The 18716-nt window shown below is 64.0% G+C and overlaps 16 protein-coding genes across 16 annotated transcripts; 8 read left to right on the top strand and 8 right to left on the bottom strand.

Annotated features, from left to right (window-relative positions):
- Positions 1 to 4: 4 nt before the first annotated feature.
- OSTLU_18400 (predicted protein) lies at positions 5 to 595 on the bottom strand (the record flags this gene model as incomplete). The annotated part of the gene is made up of 1 exon (XM_001421607.1): positions 5 to 595. One exon carries the CDS (start codon positions 593 to 595, stop codon positions 5 to 7), a length of 591 nt encoding a protein of 196 aa, XP_001421644.1.
- A 438-nt stretch (positions 596 to 1033) lies between these two features.
- On the bottom strand, positions 1034 to 2489 carry lhcb4 (possibly CP29, chlorophyll a/b binding). The gene is made up of 3 exons (XM_001421606.1): positions 2329 to 2489; positions 1837 to 1922; positions 1034 to 1753 (listed from the first exon to the last, which is right to left on the bottom strand). Exons 1-3 carry the CDS (start codon positions 2464 to 2466, stop codon positions 1195 to 1197), a joined length of 783 nt encoding a protein of 260 aa, XP_001421643.1. The 5' UTR covers positions 2467 to 2489; the 3' UTR covers positions 1034 to 1194.
- A 416-nt stretch (positions 2490 to 2905) lies between these two features.
- Positions 2906 to 4751, top strand: OSTLU_27890 (ZIP family transporter: zinc ion). The gene has a single exon (XM_001421750.1). It carries the CDS (start codon positions 3100 to 3102, stop codon positions 4504 to 4506), a length of 1407 nt encoding a protein of 468 aa, XP_001421787.1. The 5' UTR covers positions 2906 to 3099; the 3' UTR covers positions 4507 to 4751.
- A 236-nt stretch (positions 4752 to 4987) lies between these two features.
- OSTLU_27889 (predicted protein) lies at positions 4988 to 5495 on the bottom strand (the record flags this gene model as incomplete). The annotated part of the gene is made up of 1 exon (XM_001421605.1): positions 4988 to 5495. The coding sequence occupies exon 1, from the start codon at positions 5480 to 5482 to the stop codon at positions 4988 to 4990; it is 495 nt and encodes a 164-aa protein (XP_001421642.1). The 5' UTR covers positions 5483 to 5495.
- A 50-nt stretch (positions 5496 to 5545) lies between these two features.
- OSTLU_27888 (predicted protein) lies at positions 5546 to 6667 on the top strand. The gene has a single exon (XM_001421749.1). It carries the CDS (start codon positions 5710 to 5712, stop codon positions 6601 to 6603), a length of 894 nt encoding a protein of 297 aa, XP_001421786.1. The 5' UTR covers positions 5546 to 5709; the 3' UTR covers positions 6604 to 6667.
- Positions 6668 to 6822: 155 nt separating this feature from the next.
- OSTLU_93811 (predicted protein) lies at positions 6823 to 8136 on the top strand (the record flags this gene model as incomplete). The annotated part of the gene is made up of 1 exon (XM_001421748.1): positions 6823 to 8136. The coding sequence occupies one exon, from the start codon at positions 6823 to 6825 to the stop codon at positions 8134 to 8136; it is 1314 nt and encodes a 437-aa protein (XP_001421785.1).
- Positions 8137 to 8218: 82 nt separating this feature from the next.
- Positions 8219 to 8455, bottom strand: OSTLU_27886 (predicted protein; the record flags this gene model as incomplete). Its single annotated transcript, XM_001421604.1, has 1 exon — positions 8219 to 8455. One exon carries the CDS (start codon positions 8453 to 8455, stop codon positions 8219 to 8221), a length of 237 nt encoding a protein of 78 aa, XP_001421641.1.
- A 629-nt stretch (positions 8456 to 9084) lies between these two features.
- OSTLU_10632 (predicted protein) lies at positions 9085 to 9243 on the top strand (the record flags this gene model as incomplete). Its single annotated transcript, XM_001421747.1, has 1 exon — positions 9085 to 9243. A coding segment is annotated over one exon (159 nt), but the record flags the coding sequence as incomplete, so codon positions are not given.
- Positions 9244 to 9423: 180 nt separating this feature from the next.
- On the top strand, positions 9424 to 9903 carry OSTLU_18395 (predicted protein; the record flags this gene model as incomplete). The annotated part of the gene is made up of 1 exon (XM_001421746.1): positions 9424 to 9903. The coding sequence occupies one exon, from the start codon at positions 9424 to 9426 to the stop codon at positions 9901 to 9903; it is 480 nt and encodes a 159-aa protein (XP_001421783.1).
- A 102-nt stretch (positions 9904 to 10005) lies between these two features.
- On the bottom strand, positions 10006 to 11652 carry OSTLU_89323 (predicted protein; the record flags this gene model as incomplete). The annotated part of the gene is made up of 1 exon (XM_001421603.1): positions 10006 to 11652. One exon carries the CDS (start codon positions 11650 to 11652, stop codon positions 10006 to 10008), a length of 1647 nt encoding a protein of 548 aa, XP_001421640.1.
- Positions 11653 to 11794: 142 nt separating this feature from the next.
- Positions 11795 to 13528, top strand: OSTLU_51587 (predicted protein; the record flags this gene model as incomplete). Its single annotated transcript, XM_001421745.1, has 2 exons — positions 11795 to 12070; positions 12461 to 13528. 2 exons carry the CDS (start codon positions 11795 to 11797, stop codon positions 13526 to 13528), a joined length of 1344 nt encoding a protein of 447 aa, XP_001421782.1.
- Positions 13529 to 13576: 48 nt separating this feature from the next.
- Positions 13577 to 14176, bottom strand: OSTLU_40630 (predicted protein; the record flags this gene model as incomplete). Its single annotated transcript, XM_001421602.1, has 1 exon — positions 13577 to 14176. The coding sequence occupies one exon, from the start codon at positions 14174 to 14176 to the stop codon at positions 13577 to 13579; it is 600 nt and encodes a 199-aa protein (XP_001421639.1).
- Positions 14177 to 14469: 293 nt separating this feature from the next.
- Positions 14470 to 15160, top strand: OSTLU_27881 (predicted protein; the record flags this gene model as incomplete). Its single annotated transcript, XM_001421744.1, has 1 exon — positions 14470 to 15160. One exon carries the CDS (start codon positions 14470 to 14472, stop codon positions 15121 to 15123), a length of 654 nt encoding a protein of 217 aa, XP_001421781.1. The 3' UTR covers positions 15124 to 15160.
- A 41-nt stretch (positions 15161 to 15201) lies between these two features.
- Positions 15202 to 16833, top strand: OSTLU_27880 (predicted protein; the record flags this gene model as incomplete). Its single annotated transcript, XM_001421743.1, has 1 exon — positions 15202 to 16833. One exon carries the CDS (start codon positions 15202 to 15204, stop codon positions 16831 to 16833), a length of 1632 nt encoding a protein of 543 aa, XP_001421780.1.
- Positions 16834 to 16898: 65 nt separating this feature from the next.
- On the bottom strand, positions 16899 to 17072 carry OSTLU_27879 (predicted protein; the record flags this gene model as incomplete). The annotated part of the gene is made up of 1 exon (XM_001421601.1): positions 16899 to 17072. One exon carries the CDS (start codon positions 17070 to 17072, stop codon positions 16899 to 16901), a length of 174 nt encoding a protein of 57 aa, XP_001421638.1.
- A 157-nt stretch (positions 17073 to 17229) lies between these two features.
- OSTLU_40743 (predicted protein) lies at positions 17230 to 18714 on the bottom strand (the record flags this gene model as incomplete). Its single annotated transcript, XM_001421600.1, has 2 exons — positions 17230 to 18506; positions 18555 to 18714. The coding sequence occupies 2 exons, from the start codon at positions 18712 to 18714 to the stop codon at positions 17230 to 17232; spliced, it is 1437 nt and encodes a 478-aa protein (XP_001421637.1).
- Between the last annotated feature and the right edge of the window lie 2 nt (positions 18715 to 18716).

Raw genomic sequence — 18716 nt, 5'->3', positions numbered from 1 at the left:
GGCGTCACGCCGCGGCGCCGGAACTCGGCGTCTTTTTGGATGGGAGCTTGTTTTCAAACGTAAAGTACGTCGCGGCGAGCATGAAGACGAAACCGAGCGCCGCGCTCGGAACGCCGTACCCAGCCATCGCGAGCTTACTCGTCCCCACGCACGCCAACGCCAGCAAAACATCGAACCCGCCGATGAGTTTGCGCATCTGTAACGGCACGTCCTCCGTGGACGCGCCGCCCGGGCCGAGAATCTTTGAGCTCGCGGCGACGAAGGTCGCGTGCCCGACGAACGCCAACCCGTACCACGCCGGCAACTCGAGCGATTGACTGCACGGCGTGAACGACGTCAGCGCCTTCCAATACGCGTAAAACTCAAACCCCATCTTCATCGCGACCATGGCGGCGAACTTCGCGGCGTCCGCCTTTAATCGTTCGCTCGATTCCTTCGACGCGAACGTTCGCGCGCACCGTCCCAACTGTTTCTCCGCCTGCGGCCAAAAGTTCAATCCCGCGAGCAGCGTCGCCCCGAGGGCGACGCACAGTCGTCCAACCACCAAGCTCGTCGGTCCCTCGATGATCGGCGCGCTCAGATCGAGCGTCCACATGAAGGCGTTGCACGCCGCCGCGTACGTGAGCGCCGCGTACGCGAAGCCCAGCGGTATCTTGACGTACAGCGGCGCCGGTGGCTCGTCGTCCGTCCCGCTCGCCGCGCGCGCGACGGCGCGTCGTCGCGGTCGTTCGTTCGAGCGCCGTCGCGTCGCGCGCGCGCCGTCGCGCGAGGCGTCATCGGCGTCGAAAGACGCGCGTCGTTCGCGGTCGTTCGCCACGACGCGCGCGGAAACGGCGACGCCGACGCGCGCGCGCGCGCGCGACGCGCGCGAGGACGACGCGGACGCGCGGTGACAGAATCGCGCGCTCGCTCGGGGGAAGCCGCACGCGCGCGCGAGCATGGTGCGTCGCGCGGGTGTGCGGGGCGTGCGCGCCGAGGGTTAGCTCGCGCGACGACGAGGTTTGCGCGCGCGACGAGCGAAAGCGTCGAGCGATTAATCGTGCGTCTTCCTGCGATACATGACGAAGGTGCTAAGGTAAATGATGATGATTCGCTAATTGACGCGCGCGGCGTCGCGATCGGCGTCGACCCTCGCGAGTTTCGGCGGATTTGAATCGTCGCGCGCTTCGATGTTCAACAGCTCACATCGCTCGCTTACGGAAGCACGCCGTGGCCGGCCGCGGCTTCGATGGAGATGATCAACATGCCCACCATTGCCAAGCGACCGTGCTTGAGTTCAGCCGTCTTGAGGCGGAATTCCTCCTCGGCGTCGGCGTTGGCGACGTAGCCGAGCGGGTCGAACGCGCCGCCCGGGTACATGCGCTTGTTTTGGTCGAGCTCCGCCGAGCGGGCGACTTCGAGGTAACCCATCGCGAGCACTTCAATCGCCGTCAAGGAGGCGACGGACAAGCCCGGGAGCGGGAAGCCGAGGTATTGCGGTTGTTCAAGTTCAACCTTACCGGCGTCGGCCCAGGAGATACCCGTGGCGGCTTCCGCGGCGGTGGCGCCGACCAAGCCGAGCATGGCCCAGCGAGAGTGCAAGAGTTCGCACTCGCGGAAGCGCATGATGTCGAAGGACTCGTCGTACGGCACGATCGCGCGCGCCTTCGGCTTGTTGTCGGTCTTCTTGAGCTTACCGATCACCCGACCCGCCGGGTTCGTCGCGGCGGAGCCATCGAGAGCGTCAAGATCGAATTGAACGTATTCAATCGGCCTGCGAAACAAACGCCGTCAGTCTGCGATTCGTCGACGCGTCTCGCGCGCTCGCGTCGCATCGCGTCACGTCGCCACACGCACTTGGACAAGTTGAACGGATCGAATCCACGGTCACCCGGGAGAGAGCCATCCAACCACGCCGGTCGCACGGCACCCGGACGCCAGAGCTATCGCGCGAGAACGCGAGCGTTCGCCGTCAGTCCTCCGTCTCGCGTCGTCTCGTCGTCTTCGCGTCGCGCCCTCCCGCGTCGCCCACCGCGCGCGTCGACCCGCCGATCCGTCCCGCACCGCGCGCGCGTCCACGATTTCTCTCCCTCTCGATCGTTCGCGACCGTCTCGCGCCGCGCGCCGCCCTCGCGTCTCGCGCCCGCGTCGCGCGCGTCAAACCATATCTCCAGGATATCGTCCCCGTCCGCGCATCCATCGCCTTCCCGTCTCCCCTCCCGCCGCGCGTCGCGCCGTCCCCGCCCGACGCGCGCCGCGAATATTCTTCCCATTCAATCGCGTCGTCGCGCGCGCCATCGCGTCGTCGCGCGCGCCCGGTCGTCGCGATCGTCGTCGTTCGCGTCGCACCTCGTCGTCGCCCGCCTTGCGAACGGGCGCCTTCTTCGCCGCGACCTTCTTCGCCGGCGCCTTCTTCGCCGGCGCCTTCTTCGCCGGCGCGGATTTCTTCACCGCCGTCTTCGGCGCGGGGGCTTTCGTCTTGAACATCGCGAGTGCGCGCGCGTCGTCGGCGTGTGGCGACGCGCGCGATCGAGCGAGCGATCGCGCGCGGATCGGATCGCTCGCTCGATCGCGCTTTTTGCGCGCTCGAACGTCCGTGCGCATCGCATTCGGGGTCTGTTTACCACCGTGTATTTCGTGCATTTATCTGTTTCGTATATAGATGCATCACGGGGTTCAATGCGTACACGCGCGTGGGGTAAATATGTCGACATGTGCGTCGAGACGTTTTTCGTATATAGATGCATCACGGGGTTCAATGCGTACACGCGCGTGGGTAAATATGTCGACATGCGTGTCGACATGTTTACGACGCGCGTCGCGACGCGATCCGTGATGGGCTTCGCGGGGCGTCGCGTACGACGATCCTCGACACGTGCACGACGCGAATCGTCGACACGTGCACGACGCGCGCGCATCGCCGCACTTCGCGACGCCTCTTCGGCTCGTTCGCGCGCGCTCGAACCGGGGCGAACCGGGCGCGGGCGTCGAGACCGGGACTCGACGCGCGCGCGATTCGCGACGGCGCGAGACAAGATGACGGCGAACGACCGGCGGCGGTGTCGACGGGCGCGCGCGCGATTCGCGACGGCGCTGACGGTGTGCGCGTGCGCGTGCGCGATGGCGCGCGTCGCGAGAGGCGACGAGACGCCGGTGGATCACATCTTGGAGACGTACAACGACGACAACGACGACGCGACGATGGACGCTCACGAGCTGAGCGAATTGTTCGAGCGGTTCGCGGCGAGGACGAGCGGCGCGGGCGCGGGCGCGGATTCGCACGCTGGACACGCGCACGCGAGCGCTGGACACGCGCACGCGAGCGCGGAGGAGACGCTGACGAACGTGTCGTCGGCGGACGTGATCACGACGTACGCGGGCGCGGATCAAAAGTTGAACGAGACCGAGTTGCTCTCGGCGCTGAGTTTGGCGGCGCGGTGCCTGAGCGAGTCGACGTGCACGTTCATCGCGAGCGAGGCGGAAAGCGCGGCGGCGGCGACGGGTGGGTTGAAGCATTTCAAACTCAAGATGGGTCTCATGGTGGCTGTGTTTTTTGAAGGTTTGGCGGGAGGAATGTTGCCGTCGCTGTTCGTGAGAACGCTGCCGAAGATGCAGAGCGCGTTGGAGTTTATGAACGCGTTCAGCGGGGGATTGTTTCTCGCGTCTGGGTTCGTGCACCTCGTCCCGCACGCGCTCGAGAGCGCGACGGAGGCACGCATCGGTACGGCGAAGGAGTATCCTTTCGCCATGGTCATGGTCATGCTGGGATTTCTCATCGCGTTCTTCGTCGAACGCGTCGTGTTTCACACGCACTCGCACGTGACGGAGAGCGAGGGCGACGGAGAGCACGGCCACGGACACGGACACGGACACGGACAAAGTAAAGAACATCACGTCGATGCGGCCGTCGTCGTCGTCGTGGACAAGGCGTCGACCGACGCGTGCGACACGTGCGCGCACGACGAGAAGGGTCGTCACGTGTCCATCTTCGCGCAGACGAGAACGGCTTTGCTCTTCATGGCGGGCGTCGCGTTGCACGCCTCTCTCGCGGGTGTCTCCCTCGGGCTTCAAAGCGATCGAAACAGTGTGTACGCGATTTTCACCGCCATCGCGTCGCACAAAGCCGCGGCCGCGTTCAGCATCGGGTGCGCGTTTTTGCGCTGCGGCATGACGAATCCGCAGACGCTCTTCATTTTCATGACGGCGTTTTCGTTCATAACCCCGATCGGGATCTTGATCGGGTGCGCGGCGGAAAGCGCACACAGCCCAGCCGTCTCCGCCGTCCTCGAGGGCATCGCCGCCGGTACGTTCATTTACGTCGGTACCGTGGAAGTCATCGGCGACGAGTTCGAGACGCAAACGCAATCGTGCGAAGACGAGCACGGTCACGACCATAAACTCGCTCCGCACACGCACACCGTGCACGAAGCGCCCGCGCGCGGCATGCGCATTTACAAGTTCGTGTGTTACACCGCCGGCGTTCTCGTCATCGCGCTCGCGCAACTCGGCGTCGAGCACGCGCACTAGTAACGCCGCGGCGCGCGTCGTCGCGCACGCTGACGAAAGGGCCTTAGCCATTTCTATGGTAAATAGGTATACGCATCGTCCTTATATGAACTCTGAGGTACTAGAATACCTCCAATTACGCTATATAAAAAATGTCAGCAAATAAAGCGACGACACGCGCAACTGCTCCTTTGCGCGCGTCACTTGTTAGACCCGTCCCTTACCGACGGGGTTGTTTATAAGACGCACATTTGCTTTCACGAATCGCACGCGAATTGCCTTCAATCTCCTTCGGCCTAGGACTTCGAGGCCTCGGACCCCATCAGGTAGAGATACGCTTAGCAGTGGAACGCTGAACGCATCAGGCGTTGAGACAGTTAATTCATTCTGAATTACTAAATTTCCGCGCTACAGTACGGACTCAAGAGACCGGTTGAGGGGCAGCAGATCACACGCATCCGTTCGTCACGCCACATCACTATTCATACAACACAACTATCCTCTACTCGCCCCCATCGCGCGCGCGCCCCGGGCACGGACACTTCCCGTCCTCGTGCACCAAAAACTCCTTCAAAAACGCCGCCAACTCGTCCTCGTCCTCGTCCTCGCGTCGCCTCGCCTCCGTCGCGTCCAATCGAAACGGCCTGTCCCGCCCCTGATGTCCCAGCGGGCACCCCGCGCCGTGGATCACGCGCGCGACGCTTCGGCGCAGCGCCGCGTCCGCGTCGCGCCCCGTCGCGCGTCGCTTCATCCCGCACCGCGACGCCACCGCGTCGAGCACCCATCGCGCGTGCGCGAGCTCCGTCGCCAACCGCGTCGTCTCCACTCGCAGCGCCGCGTTTTCGGATTCCAACTTCATCTTCGCGTCGCGCTGACGATCGCGGTAGCGCTTGACGGCGCGCTTGTTCGCGTCGTTGTCGATCGATTTTTTGTCTTCGTCCACCGCGACCGCGCGTCCCGGGAGCGCCGGCGCGTCGTCGCCGCGCGACGCGCGCATTCGCGTCGCGCGGCGAAGTGCGACGAAGAGGGGCCTGGGACGGCGCGATTCGGGACGCGCACACCGCGACGCGGACGCGACGACGGCGACGCGCTCTCGGATTCGCGAGCGGACGCGCGTCGAACGCGCTCGGGCGGCGTTTCGGACGCGCGAACGCGCGACGCCGGCGCGACGACGAAAAAGACGCGTCATCGATAAGAGGGACGGATTCGATGGCGATGACGGCGATGACGACGTCGACGCGCGTTGAACGCGGCGCGAGGACGACGGCGGCGAAGAAGACGACGAAGACGACGCGACGCGCGACGACGACGCGCGCGAACGCGGGATCGAACACGAAGAACGCGCGATTCGCGCTTTTGTTTGATTGCGACGGCGTCATCGTGGAGACGGAGGAGCTGCACCGGTTGGCGTACAACGGCGCGTTCGAGGCGTTTGATTTGAAAATCGACGGCGAGGGCGTGGAGTGGGTGGTGAAATATTACGACGTGCTGCAAAATACCGTGGGCGGGGGGAAGCCGAAGATGCGATGGCATTTTAACGAGGATAAAAAGGCGTGGCCGACGTCGACGATGTTCGCGGAGGCGCCGTCGAGCGACGCGGATCGAGACGCGCTCATCGACGCGTTGCAGGACAAGAAGACGGAAATTTATAAAAAGATCGTCGAAGAAGTGGCTGTGGCGCGACCTGGGGTGCTCGCGCTCATGGACGAGGCGATCGCCGATCCCTCCATCGCGGTGGGGATTTGCAGCGCGGCGACCAAGGCGGGCTTCGAAAAGGTTGTCAACTCCGTCGTCGGCGTCGAGCGTTTGAGCAAGCTCGACGTGCTCATGGCTGGTGACGACGTCACGCGCAAGAAGCCCGATCCCTTGATCTACAACCTCGCCAGAGACAAGGTTGGCTTGCCCGCGAGCAAGTGCCTCGTCGTGGAAGATTCCATCGTCGGCTTGCGCGCCGCCGTCGGCGCCGACATGGCCTGTCTCATCACCCCGTGCGGCAGCAACATCGGCGCCGATTTCATGGGCGAAGGCGCGAGCAAGGTCGTCAACGATCTCGGCGCGGTCAAGCTCGCGATGTTGTTCCCCGAAGGCGCGGAGACGCCCGCGTTCGACGGCTTGTAGTCGCCGACCGACCGACCGCGCGTCTCTCTCGCGCCAGTCCCTCGCTCGCGCCCACGCGCGTTCGACCCGCGTTTAATCCATCACTATTTATTTCCATCGAAATCCCGTCGCGGCGGCGCGGCGGCGCGGCGACTCGCCCTCGCGCGTCTCGCGAAGCCCGCGTCGGCGCGTCCCGAAAGATATTTTCCGCGTCCCGTCCTCACTCGCGCGCGCGCCGCGATGCGTGCGTTCGCCGCGCGCGCCCTCGCGCCGCGCGCGATCGATCGCGGGCATCGCGCGCGTCTCAAACGCGCGTCATCGCGCGTCGAGGCGTCCGCGGGACGTCGCGGCGCGCGATCGTTCGCCGACGCGCGCGCCGCGGTCGGATGCGATGCGTCGCCGCGCGCGCGCCCCGCGGCGTCCCGCGCGCGACGCGAGCGTCCGTCGACGCGGCGGCGCGCGACGGCGTCGTCGGAGGACCCGGCGGCGCGCGACGGCGAGGACGCGCGCCCGGAGCTCGAGGACACCATCGCGCCGCTGAGCGACGCGCTGTATCCGCGCGCGCTCGACGCGGTGCCGACGTTCTTCGGTCGGCTGAACCCGCTCACCGCCGTGCTGCTGTTCTACACGGGAGCGATGCTCAGGGAATCGAGGGAGGCGCCGATCATCGGCGCGCAGTGGCTGTTGCTCGTGGTGCTGCCGACGTTCGGCGCGCTGTACGCGCTGCGGCGGTGGTGGTACGAGAACAAGACGTCGCCGAGGCACGAAGGGGAGCATCGACCGTTCGCGTTTAATCGCGCGTGTCGGAGCGCGTGGTTAGATTTTCACGTCGGTTACATGTTGCTCGTCCCCGCGGGGGCGTACGGCGGCGAAGGGAGCAGTTGGTGGGTGATGACGGCGCCGATTTTGATGGCGCTGCGATGGCTCGGCGGACGCCGAGGGAAGATTTTCAAAACGGCGCGGCGCGCGTGCGTGGTCGTGTTCGGCGTCGTCGGATTGGCGACGCTGCTGCTGTCTACGTCGACGACGTTGACCAAGGCGCTCGGCGCGCTTCGCGGCGGTGGCGCGGTCGGATTCATCTTGGGCCCGTTCGCGATGGCGATGGCGTACGTGTTTTACGTCGCGCCGGCGTGTTTGCTCCCGCGCGCCATAGCGCGCGCGTGGACGAACACGCTCGACGACGCGCCGATCGCGGAGACGAGCGAGGAGGATAAAAACAAGACGCCCGAACAAATCGCCAAGGAGAAGAGGAAGAAGCGCGTCAATCTCATCGTCGGCTTCGTCGCGTTCGGCGCGACGCTCGCCACGGGAAGCGATTTGCCGTTACTGATCCTGTTCGCGTTCCAGCTGCTCAAGGTCGATCCCGAGGATTTCGTGAACGCCATCATCAACAAAGGCTCGCCCGAGCGCATGGAGATGGAACAAGCGATCGCGGACAAGTTCGCCGGCGTCTTCGCCGACACGAAGACCGAGGCGTCGAAAACCGACGCCGACGACGCCTCCGCGGACGACGCGCGAGACCCCACAACCACCACCACCACCCCGGCCGCGTGACGCCACCGCCGAACCCATCACGAGATTGTATTATAATTCGCGCGCCCACCGATTCGCGCGCCCACCGATCGCGCGCGTCCCGTCAATCGAGCGCCGTCGCCGTCGCCTCCGCCTCCTCCTCCTCCTCCTCCTCGTCCGCCTTCGCCTCCCCGATCGTCGCCCCCCCTCCCCCCCGTCGCCGTTTCGCCGCTCGCTTCGCCTTCGCCTTCGCTCGCTTCGCCCTGTTCTTCGCCGTCTTCGCCTCGCTCGCCTCGCTCGCCGCCGCCGCTCGCCGCGCGCGCGCCTCCGCTTCGACCCGCGCCGCGTCCGCCGCCTCCATCGCCTCCAACCGCGCGCGCTCGCGCCGTCGCCGCTCGCGATACTTGTGAAACTCCCCCGACCCCGCGCCCGCCTGCGAGCCCTGCACGTCGCGGCCGAGCGTCGACGCCCTGACGTCGTCGCGAATCGCGCCGAGCTTCAGTTCCAGCACCTTCGCGTCCGCCTCCCGCCGCGCGCGATCGTCCGGCGCGTTCGACGCGTCCGCGATCGCGAGCGCCAACGCGTCGTCTCGCGTCTCCGTCGTCGCGAGCGCCGACGCGGGCGCGCGCATCGCGAATTCGCGGCGATTTCTGCGGCGAATGGTAATCCGCGCGGGTCGTTTTCGACACTCATCGACGCCGCGCGAAGCCCGAACCGCGCTCGATCGCGCGCGGGCGCGGACGAACGATGCCGCCGACGCGGCGCAACGGATTCGTCGACGCGCGCGGGCGCGCGGCGCTCAACGCGCACCAAACGACGGCGATCGTCGTGTGGACGTGCGAAGCGCTCGGATTTTACCTGCTGCTCGCGCCGTCGATCGCCGACGCGCGCTCGCGACGCGGCGCGATCATCGCGTACGCGTGCGCGTGCGCGTTCGTGACGTGCGCGTTCGCGCGCGCGACGGCGATCGACCCGGGCGCGCGCGCGACGGACGACGCGGCGCTGTATTGCGGGCGCTGCGACGCGAGCGTCGGGCGACGCGCGAAGCACTGCCGGGACTGCGATAAGTGCGTGGACGATTTCGATCATCACTGCAAGTGGTTGAATAATTGCGTCGGTGGACGGAATTACGGGGCGTTCTTGGCGCTGGTGACGAGCGCGACGGTGCAGATCGGGGGGCAGACGGCGTGCGGCGCGTGTCTCGCGGCGTGGTTGGCGGCGAACGGAGACGAGGCGAAGAGGTACGTGAACGAGCGGGCGCGGTACGCGGGGAACGGGGTGACGCACGCGTCGTTGATCGTGGGAGTGTGCGCGTACGTGGCGCTCGGGATGGGGCTGTTGTACGTGGTGGGGGAGTTGTTCGCGTTTCACGCGACGCTGTGTTGGAGGCGGATGTCGACGTACGAGTACATCGTCGCGGAGCGGGCGATCGCGGCGGACGCGAGGGCGGCGGCGATAGAGCGGGGGGAGGACGGGAGCGATATTCAGGTTCGCACCAGCGTGTGTCGGTTGTGTCGGCTGCCGGAGGCGTACGCGCCGGATAGGGAGAAAACGGCGCCGAAGACGCCGAAGGCGCCGAGGGCGATCAAGACCAAAGCCGCGGAGCCGCCGCCGCCGTCGGCGTCCGCGAAGGAGCGCGGAGGTTTGTTTTCGCCGTTCAAGGCGCGCGCGAACAAGTCAAAAGTATTCACCGACGAACCGGATTCGCCGCCGCCGGTGAAACGCGAAGAGGCGCTCGGGCACTTTGACGAGACGCTGCAGGCGCTCTCGGACGCGCGCGGGGCGTCGCGAAAGGGCGGACGCAAGTAAAGTACGGTGATTGCCGTTTAGCAAATAGAGAGCGCGCGATTGCGTGTCAATTCAAATTACAGCGTTGAAGCGAAGGACGCGTGCGTCGATCGATTCAATCAATCAGTCAATCTTTCCCATTTCCATTTCGATTTCCGCCGCCGAGTCGTCGTCGGCGTCGAGCGAAAAGTCGTTCATCGCTCGCGTCTTCTTCGCACTATTCATCACGCGCGGTGACTTGGACATTTTCGACGACCCCGCGAATTGCTCGATGTCGTCGTTGGTGATGAGCTCGCCCCACCACGCGTCTTCGGAGATGTCGTTCGCGAGCTCGCTGTAGGCGTACTGCGTCGACTCGCTCGCGGGGCGCCATAAAAAGCAAATGCCGGCGAGTAAACCGAAGGATAACGCTTGCCAAAACGCAGTCAACATCCACACCGACTCCCACTTCTCTTCAATCATGTCCGTGCTCTTGAACCACATCTCGTACGCGAGCCAACCGACCGAGAGCACGACGTTCGCCGCCAAGAGATTGGTGAACGCGCGGTAGAGCGACAGCTTTTGCTTTTGTTGTCTCAACACGAGCTGCGTGAGCGTCCTCGACAGCGAGTTGAAGATCCAAATCAAGAACACGGAATCAAACACCGACACCGGCAGCACCAAAAACAACCTCGCGCCGGGTTTCAAGTCATCCACCGATCCGACGTGCTCGACGACGTCCTTGACGGCGGTGGAGAAGAGATAGCAAACGCTCAACGACACCACTTTGGCGTTCAACCCGCCGAGGGTGGGGCGAACGACGCCGTACCCCATGGACATCATGAGCACGAGCGTGCGACTGAGCGTCGTGCGAAGACTGCCGAGCAAGACGGCGACCACGGTGAACACGTACGGGCGATAGCCCGTGGCGTTCCAGTTGGCGTAATCGAAATACCACACCGCCGTCTCGCACATCGACAGCGCCAGCACGACGGTGATGCAATTATGCAGCTCTAAAACGTGTCGCCAATTCCCCACGTACGCCATCGCCCACGCGAACCCCAACCCGAGGTACGCCATCGCCGCGAAGCCGTAAAACGGCAACAGCGCCGTCTTCGCCCCCGGCAGATATCCATCCGGATTCTTCCAAAGCGTCCTCCCGCTCACCGTCACCCCCGCGTGCTCCGGATCGCACACCACGAACCACATGTAATACATCCCCGTCTCCCGCACGCTCACCGCCTGCACATCGCTCCTCGCCTCGACGTCGTCGCCCTCGAACCAAATCTCCGTCTTCCACGGCGCCGTCGCGCCGCCGTCGCCCCGCCCTCGCACCACCAATCGTCCCACCTCTCCCTTCTCGCACAGCCCTCGCTTCGCCATGTCACCCGTGCAACAAAACTTCCTCGCGCCCGCCTCGTCGTCCCACACGCCGATCCGATCGACGTCCTCGCGTTTAAACGTCGCCGCCTCGACCAAGCCGCTCGCCCCCCCCGTCGCGCCCCTCGCCCGCGCCGTCTCCCGCGGCCGCTCGAACGTCAGCGCGTCCAGTCGGACGTACGCGCGCCCGTCCGCGACGCGCGGATTCGCGCCGAGCCATCGCTTTCGGACGTCCGTCGTCTCGCGCTCGAGGCGCACGCGCGACGCGAAGACGCCCTCCGCGCCCGCGACGAGGATCGCCGCGTCGTTCGTCGCGTACAGCGAGTCGCGCGCGTACGCGTGCGCCGACGCGCGCGCCAGGGTCGGCGCGAGCGTCAGCCAGAGCAGGAGCGACCGCGCGACCGCGCGCATCGCGCTGTGGCGACGCGATTCGCGATCGCGATTCGCCATCGCGATGCGTCACTCATCGACGCGCCGCGCGCGCTCGAGGGGCGTCGCGCGCGCGCCGACGCGTCGGTCGAGCGTCGCGCCCGCGGTTCGTCGCGTCGCCGGCATGTCGCGCGCGCCGTCCGCGCCGCGCGCGCGCGACGCGTCGGCGCGCGCGCGCGCGGCGACGATCGCCGACGACGCGGCGGACGACGAGCGGTGCGTCGCGTACGCCGCGCTGGACGACGGCGCGGACGCGGTGCCGTGCGCGGAGTTTCGAGTGACGTGCCCGGACAAGACGGGGCTCGGGGCGGACATCTGCAGGGTGGTGTTTGAATTCGGGCTCGTGGTGACGCGCGGCGACTTTACGACGGACGGCGTGTGGGCGCTGGTGTTGCTCACGGTGCGCGCGGGCGCGCTCGATCGAGGCGTGAGCCACGGATCGCTGATGGATGAGAACGCGGCGCGCGAGGGCGCGGGCGCGGGCGCGGGCGCGGCGAGCGAGGAAACGGGGGTCGGAGGAGTGGCGAGGCGAGTCGCGAGGCGAGCGGGAGAAATCGCGAGACGCGTCGGCGACGTCGCGAGGAAGGCTTGGTTAGGGGCGCGCGGGCGAGATGGGCGCGCGAAAGACGGTGGGGTGAGTGGGAGTGGGGATAGGGGGGCGAGCGTGGACCGGGGGCTGGGTCGGGAGCGCGCGGCGGCGACGGGGTCGCCGATGCCGGCGTCGATGAGTTCGCCGAAATTGCGACGGTTCGAGGGGAGCGCGCACGGCGGGAACGCGGCGTTGGCCGAGCTCGAGGAGTCCATAGCGCCTCGGACGTGCGTCGTGGATTGGGAGCTGCTGAGGCAGCGGTTAGAGTTGCTGTGTCCGCACAAGAGCACGATTAGCACGATTCCATCCGTCGAGTCGTTTGAGATGTTGGAGCAGATGCACGCGAATCAGAGTCTGTATATTTTACAAGTCGAGGCGCACGATCGCGTGGGGCTGTTGCACGACGTCACGCTCGCGTTGTGGGAGCTTCAGCTCACCGTGCATCGCGCGCACGTCACGACGGCGCCGTGCGGCAAGGCGGTGGATCTATTCTACGTGACGGATGATTTACACGAGCTGCCGAATCCGTCGCGCGTCGGCGATATTTCCCGACGCGTCAAACCCGTCGTCGCGCGAACGCCCGAGGCGTTGAATCGGGTCAATATATTGGTTCACCCCGCGCCGTCGTTCGTCACTCGACAAGGTCGCACGAAAACCTTGCGCGAGTCGTCCGGGATGATCGTCACCGAAGCCAAACCGCCGGTGTTCGATTACGAAACAACCGTGGAGGTGGATAACCTCATGAGTCCCGCGCACACGGTGTTTCAAATCCGCACTCGAGACAGGCAAGGCTTGTTGTACGATTGCTTGCGCGTGTCGAAGGATTTGAAAGTCTCCGTGAGCTACGCCAAGATTGAAATCGTCGACGACTCCATTTGCGAAGTCGCCCTGTTCACGCGAAACATCGAAAACGAAGAGCAAATGGAATACCTCTGCGCCAAGTACAAGGAACACGTCGATCGTCCGCTCAAGGTCGAGATGCTGTGTCACAAAGGCGAGAGCATGACGAGCGAGCTTCGAGTCGTCGCGCCGCTGGATATCTCCGGCCACACCCGACCTCGCGTGTTGCTCGACGTCACCGAGGCGCTGCAAGCGCTCAACGTCATGGTTTTCAAGGCGGATATTTTGATCGACCCGCGCACGGTCGAGAACTTCATCCAAGATGAAGTGCACAGATTTTTACTCACCGATTTCAACGGTGAACCTATTTCGTCCCCGAAAGCGCGTCAAGAGGTGTGCGACAGCGTCATCTACACCCTTTTGCGTTAGCGAGTTGTAAAATACGAGCGCGTCGCCGGCGCGCTGTACAATCATCCATCAATAATAACACACGCCGTACAACGGTCGCATCCCCTCCGCCTCTTCGAACGCATTCATGATCTCATCCACCTCGCTCTCCCAATCCTCGCTCGCCTCCAACGCCTCGCACAACCGCAACGCCCTCGGCGCCGCGTCCACGCTCGAATCGTGCGAGTCTCGCACGTCCAAATTCACCACCAGCACCCCCTCCCGCGCCCCTCCCTTCGCTCGCAGATCCTCCATCACGAGATCGAACACCCTCTCCTCGAAGCACACGACCACGTCGAACCGCTCTCGATCGCTGTGCGTCTGCCATCGCTGCGGCGCCGGTTTGATCTTCGCGTTTCGCCGCAGCATCTCAAACATCCCTCTCGCCTCGTAATTCTCCACCGTCTCCCGCGGTTGTCGCTCCAGATCGCTCGCGATGTCCTCGTACGTGATCGAATCGAAATCGTACACGTTCGGGTCGTCCCGGGACGCCCCCGGGAGCTTGACGCGCGACGCCGCGCCGAAACTCGCGACGTCGAGTCCGCGCTCGGCGAGCACCTTGTGCGCCTCCATGGAGCGGTTAAAGTTCGCCGCGCACACCACGGCGTAGCGCTTGCGCTCGGCGGACATGTCGAGAGCGGCGCGACGCGAGCGCGCGACGCGAAGTGTCGCCGCGCGTCGGTCGTTGACGCGTCGTTGACGATTGGCGCTTTCGGCGCCGCACACGTCGACGCGTCGAGTCCGCGCGTCGAGCGAGCGAGCGCCGAAAGCGCGGAACGGTGCGCGCGACGCGGTCGAGCGGGACGCGGTCGAGCGGGACGCGATCGCGCGCGCGCGGAGACGGTTAAAGTCGCGAATCACAGATCGATCGCGCGCGAGCGTTCATTCATTCATTCAACGAATAGAAACGACGACGACGCGCGATGGACGTGGTGTTCGGATTCGTGGGATACGACTTCGCCGTGCTGGTCGCCGACCGCGCGGCGACGCAGCAAATCATAGTGCAAAAACTGGACGAGGACAAGATCGTGGAGCTGGACTCGACGAAGATCATGGCGCTGAGCGGACCGAAGGGCGACTGCGTCGCGTTCGGAGAGTACCTGCGCGCGAACGTGCGGTTGTACCGGTTGAAATATGGACACGAGTTGGACGTGAGCGCGACGGCGCATTACGCGAGGAATGAACTCGCGGAGGCGCTGAGGAGCGGACCGTATCAGGTGAACTGCTTGCTCGCGGGGTTTGATAAATTGAAAAACGAACCCGAGTTGCATTTTATGGATTACTTGGCGACGTGTCATCGGGTGAACACCGGAGGACACGGGTACGGGGGGATGTTTTGCTTGTCGTTGTTCGATAAGCACTGGGTGCCGAACATGTCGAGGGCGCAGGCGATGGATTTGGTGGATTTGTGCGTCGGCGAGGTGTGCGAGCGCTTGGTCACCGCGCCGACGGATTATTTGGTCAAGATTGTCGATAAGAACGGGTGCGAGACGATCGTGTACGACGCCACCGATCGGTTGAAGAAACGAAGAGATTTGATGGCGGACGTGGCGGCTCGCATGGCGAGCATGAACTAGGGCGACGCTTTTTACACTTTAACTTTAGTCTGTAGTACGAAACGAAGAACGAACCTCCACTCCTCGCCTCGCCTCTCGATGTCCATCAATAAAATCTTCCTCATCGCGGTTTATCACGACCAGTTGGACGACGTCATAGCGCTGTCGTTGGAAGGGAAGATCGATCCCGCGCTGGCGTGCGTGGATGGCCTTGATGCGCTTTCCGTTTCTGTGCTCTCTCCCTTCGCCTCGCCGAGCACGACGCTGTGGTTGCTCGCGAACGGTTGCGACGCGTTCAAAGTCTCACCCATCGGTGTTTCCGCCGCCATGCTCGTGTGCTGCGACGCAAAAACATCCGATATGATCGTTGAGACGGTCGTGAGGGCCGCGAACACGCCGTCGAAGCAGATTCATTTAGTGGATTGCGCGGCGCGATGGCAACGATGTGACATCTTGATGCGACTCGCCGACGGCGAGAAAACGATCGGGTCGCCCGTTCGTCGACGCATCGCGAACGCAACGTTTGCGATGGATATAGATCGATGGAATGAGACGTGGATCGAAAGTATATTGGATGAAGTAGGGGACGCCGACCGATCGACGTCGCACGTCGCGGCGTTCGTCGGAAATCGGCAACCGTTCGAATCGGCGCGATGCGTCGTCAATCGCAGAGATAGTCTTCAGAGGACGCCGCTGATGTACGCGATCGATGGTAGACAAGATGTGGATTTTGTCGAGTTTCTGATACACCTTGGCGCCGATGTCAACGCGAAGGGAGCGCACGGCAGCGTGCTTCAGCATGCTTGCAGGATCGGCCGGCATTCTATCGTAGAAGCGCTCTTGCGAACCCCGGGTATCAGGGTGGACGATTTCGCGCTTCACACGGCTTTCGGATTCGGAGTAGAGCTACGAACGGTAGAAGCTCTGTGCGCAGCCGGCGGCGACTTGAACGTGCGTTGTAGACCCCACGGGTGGTTGCCCGTGCACTATCTCGCGGATAGCATGACTCGCGACGCCGTCAGACAACCAGGACGCGCCACTGAGATGCTCGCGAGCCGCATGAAGTTGATGACATTCGCACTCGATGCGCATGAGAACGACGGAGACGACGAAGTGCGGTGTTCGAGCGGGCAAACGTTGTTGATGCTCGCGTGCGCGCACTCCAACGCGCCGCTGGCTCGAATGATTTTACGACGAGCGAAAGATCCGGCGAAACTCACCGCACTTGTCGATTCGCGCGGGCGTACGGCGTACCACTGGGCGTGTCATCGCAACGCGACAGAGGCGCTCGAAGTTTTGAAAGAGTTCGATGTCATCCGCGTCGTGAGGGAAATCGTCGACAATGACGGCCAATCTGGCGAGGCGCTTCTCGCGGCGAGCATCGACACACCCCGAAAACATCGATCATGGCCCGACCCGATCGAAAGAGGCGACGTTTTAGGCACGCGCGAACGAGACACCGACGCAGACATCGCGAGCGCCATCGGTGCCGCCTCTGCGCTCTGTGCGCGGCACTTCGATCTTGCCCAGCTTCCTCGAAAGCCGAAGACGTGCGCGGGATGTTTCCGTCTGACGACGTCGCCGAAACGCTGCGCGCGATGCAAAAGCGAGATTTACTGTTCATCCGCGTGTCAGAGGTTATCCTGGCCGACGCACCGCGCTCTGTGCGTCGACGCGTTTCCGACGCTTCGCGAAACGCTTCTCTCGACGCCATCCGTGGAACCGCGGTGACTTGTCAGATACACGACGTGATATCCGTGCGCTACTACAACGATGCGGTGGCATCGGCTATGCTATTACTTCCCCACGCGCGCCTCGAGAGCCTTGACGCGATCGCACAGCGTCGAACACTCACGCGCCAACGCCTCGTGATTCTTCTGAATCTCCTCTTTGATGACGTAAAAGCCACCCGCGGAAGCCACGGCGAAGCCTACGGCGAAGCTCGACGCGCGTGTGGTAAACATGGACATCGCGTGACGCCGGTACCGCGCGAGGTGGCGAGACGACGGGCGGCGAGGCGGTATCTGAGGAGTCTGTCCCAGACGCGAGCGGGACGACAGCTTCGCGACGATAAAAACAGCGCGGTGACGGGATGGCTAAAGCGGGATGTGAATTATAACCGACATTTCACGCGCATCTAATCTCGTACGACGACGACGACGAACCGCCGCTCTGGCACAAGTATCGCACCCACCTGACGACGTCGTAGTTGGACGCCTCCTTGACTTCGAGAAAGCGCACTCGCAAGCCCGAGGCGGTGAACATCGGGACGTGAAACGCGATGTTTATCGGCGGTTGCACCCAAGGTTTGTGGTCCTCCAGCGTGTTGGCGAGTAAGACCTCGGCGTCGAGCTGGTATTCCTCGTGACCCGCGCACTTTTTGATTTTCCAGCGAAGACAGCCCTCCTCGGGTACGTACTTGGCCTTGCCCCCGCTCACGTTGATCGTCGCCCGCGCGGTGAGCTTGGGGACGGGGATTCGCACTTTAATTTCGTTCGCCACGGTCGTGGGACCGTAGAGCGAGCGTAGGTTGACGGTGACGGCCAGACGCGTTCTACCGAGTTCCTTCACTACGGGCATGAGCTTGAACGGAAGCGTGATGTTATCCGACACGCGATACTTGACGAGCTCGAACTCGCCATCGGGCGGGGTGAACTCGATCACTTTTTCCGCGCTAAATTTATCCAGTCGCACGCACTGATGAAACTGTAAATCGTCCAGGTCGATCAGCCTTCGATCGCGAGCCGCGCTCGTCTCGGCGTCTTCGCCGCGCGACGTCACGCGCGTCGTCTCCCCGAGGCGATCGTTCAGCCCGACGCTGAGGTTTGGCATCCCACTCAGAAAAGTCCTCATGTAAATCGAACCCTGCACGTTCGCTCGCAATACCGTGCCTTCCGCGCTCATCATCAGATTCACGCTCTCCACGATGTCCAAATACACTTCATTCTTCTTATACGATAACCCCTCTCTTCGCCATTGCACCGCGCTCGTCACCTGTTTCGCCGCCTCCATCGCCCGGCGTTGGTCCTCCGCCGCGCTCCGTTCCATCGCCTCTTTTCCGATCGCACCTTCAAGTTTAGAACCCTTCTGCGTGATGTACGTCTTCAGCGTCTCCCCAGCGGTTATCTGCGGATACCCGTCGTCGCAAATCTCATCCAGCAGCTCGTACATCAGCACAAAGTTCCCACGGATCGCGTTTTCATCGCACGCGCCAAAGTATTGATTGCACAGCCGCACGACGTGTCCCAGGAACGTGAATCCGAGCATTAAATTCGCGTCGCCCGGTCCGCCCCGTTCGCCTTGCCCGCGCGCGATCCCCACCACGTACACGTCTCTCGACCGTTTCATCATGTACGTCACGCTCCCGATTCTTCGCACCGGCGCTTCCGTGGCGAATCCGTCGTCTTTGCGTCCGCGTCGAGGCGTCGATCGCGCGTCGCGTCGCGCGCCACCGCGCGGATTCAGGATCTGCGTGCGAAATGCATCCAACACGTGTCGCTCGATGTCTTCGCGGTACGCGCGCATCAGCAGCACGTCTCCGCGCAGGTTGATGACGAATATCCCACTCAGCGCGTGACCGACGCGCACGGGCGGCGCGGGCGCGGAGGACATGA

This window comes from Ostreococcus lucimarinus, chromosome 15 (genome assembly GCF_000092065.1).
Source record: "Ostreococcus lucimarinus CCE9901 chromosome 15, complete sequence".
Taxonomy (NCBI): domain Eukaryota; kingdom Viridiplantae; phylum Chlorophyta; class Mamiellophyceae; order Mamiellales; family Bathycoccaceae; genus Ostreococcus; species Ostreococcus sp. 'lucimarinus'.
This window is presented reverse-complemented; position numbering and strand designations above follow the sequence as displayed.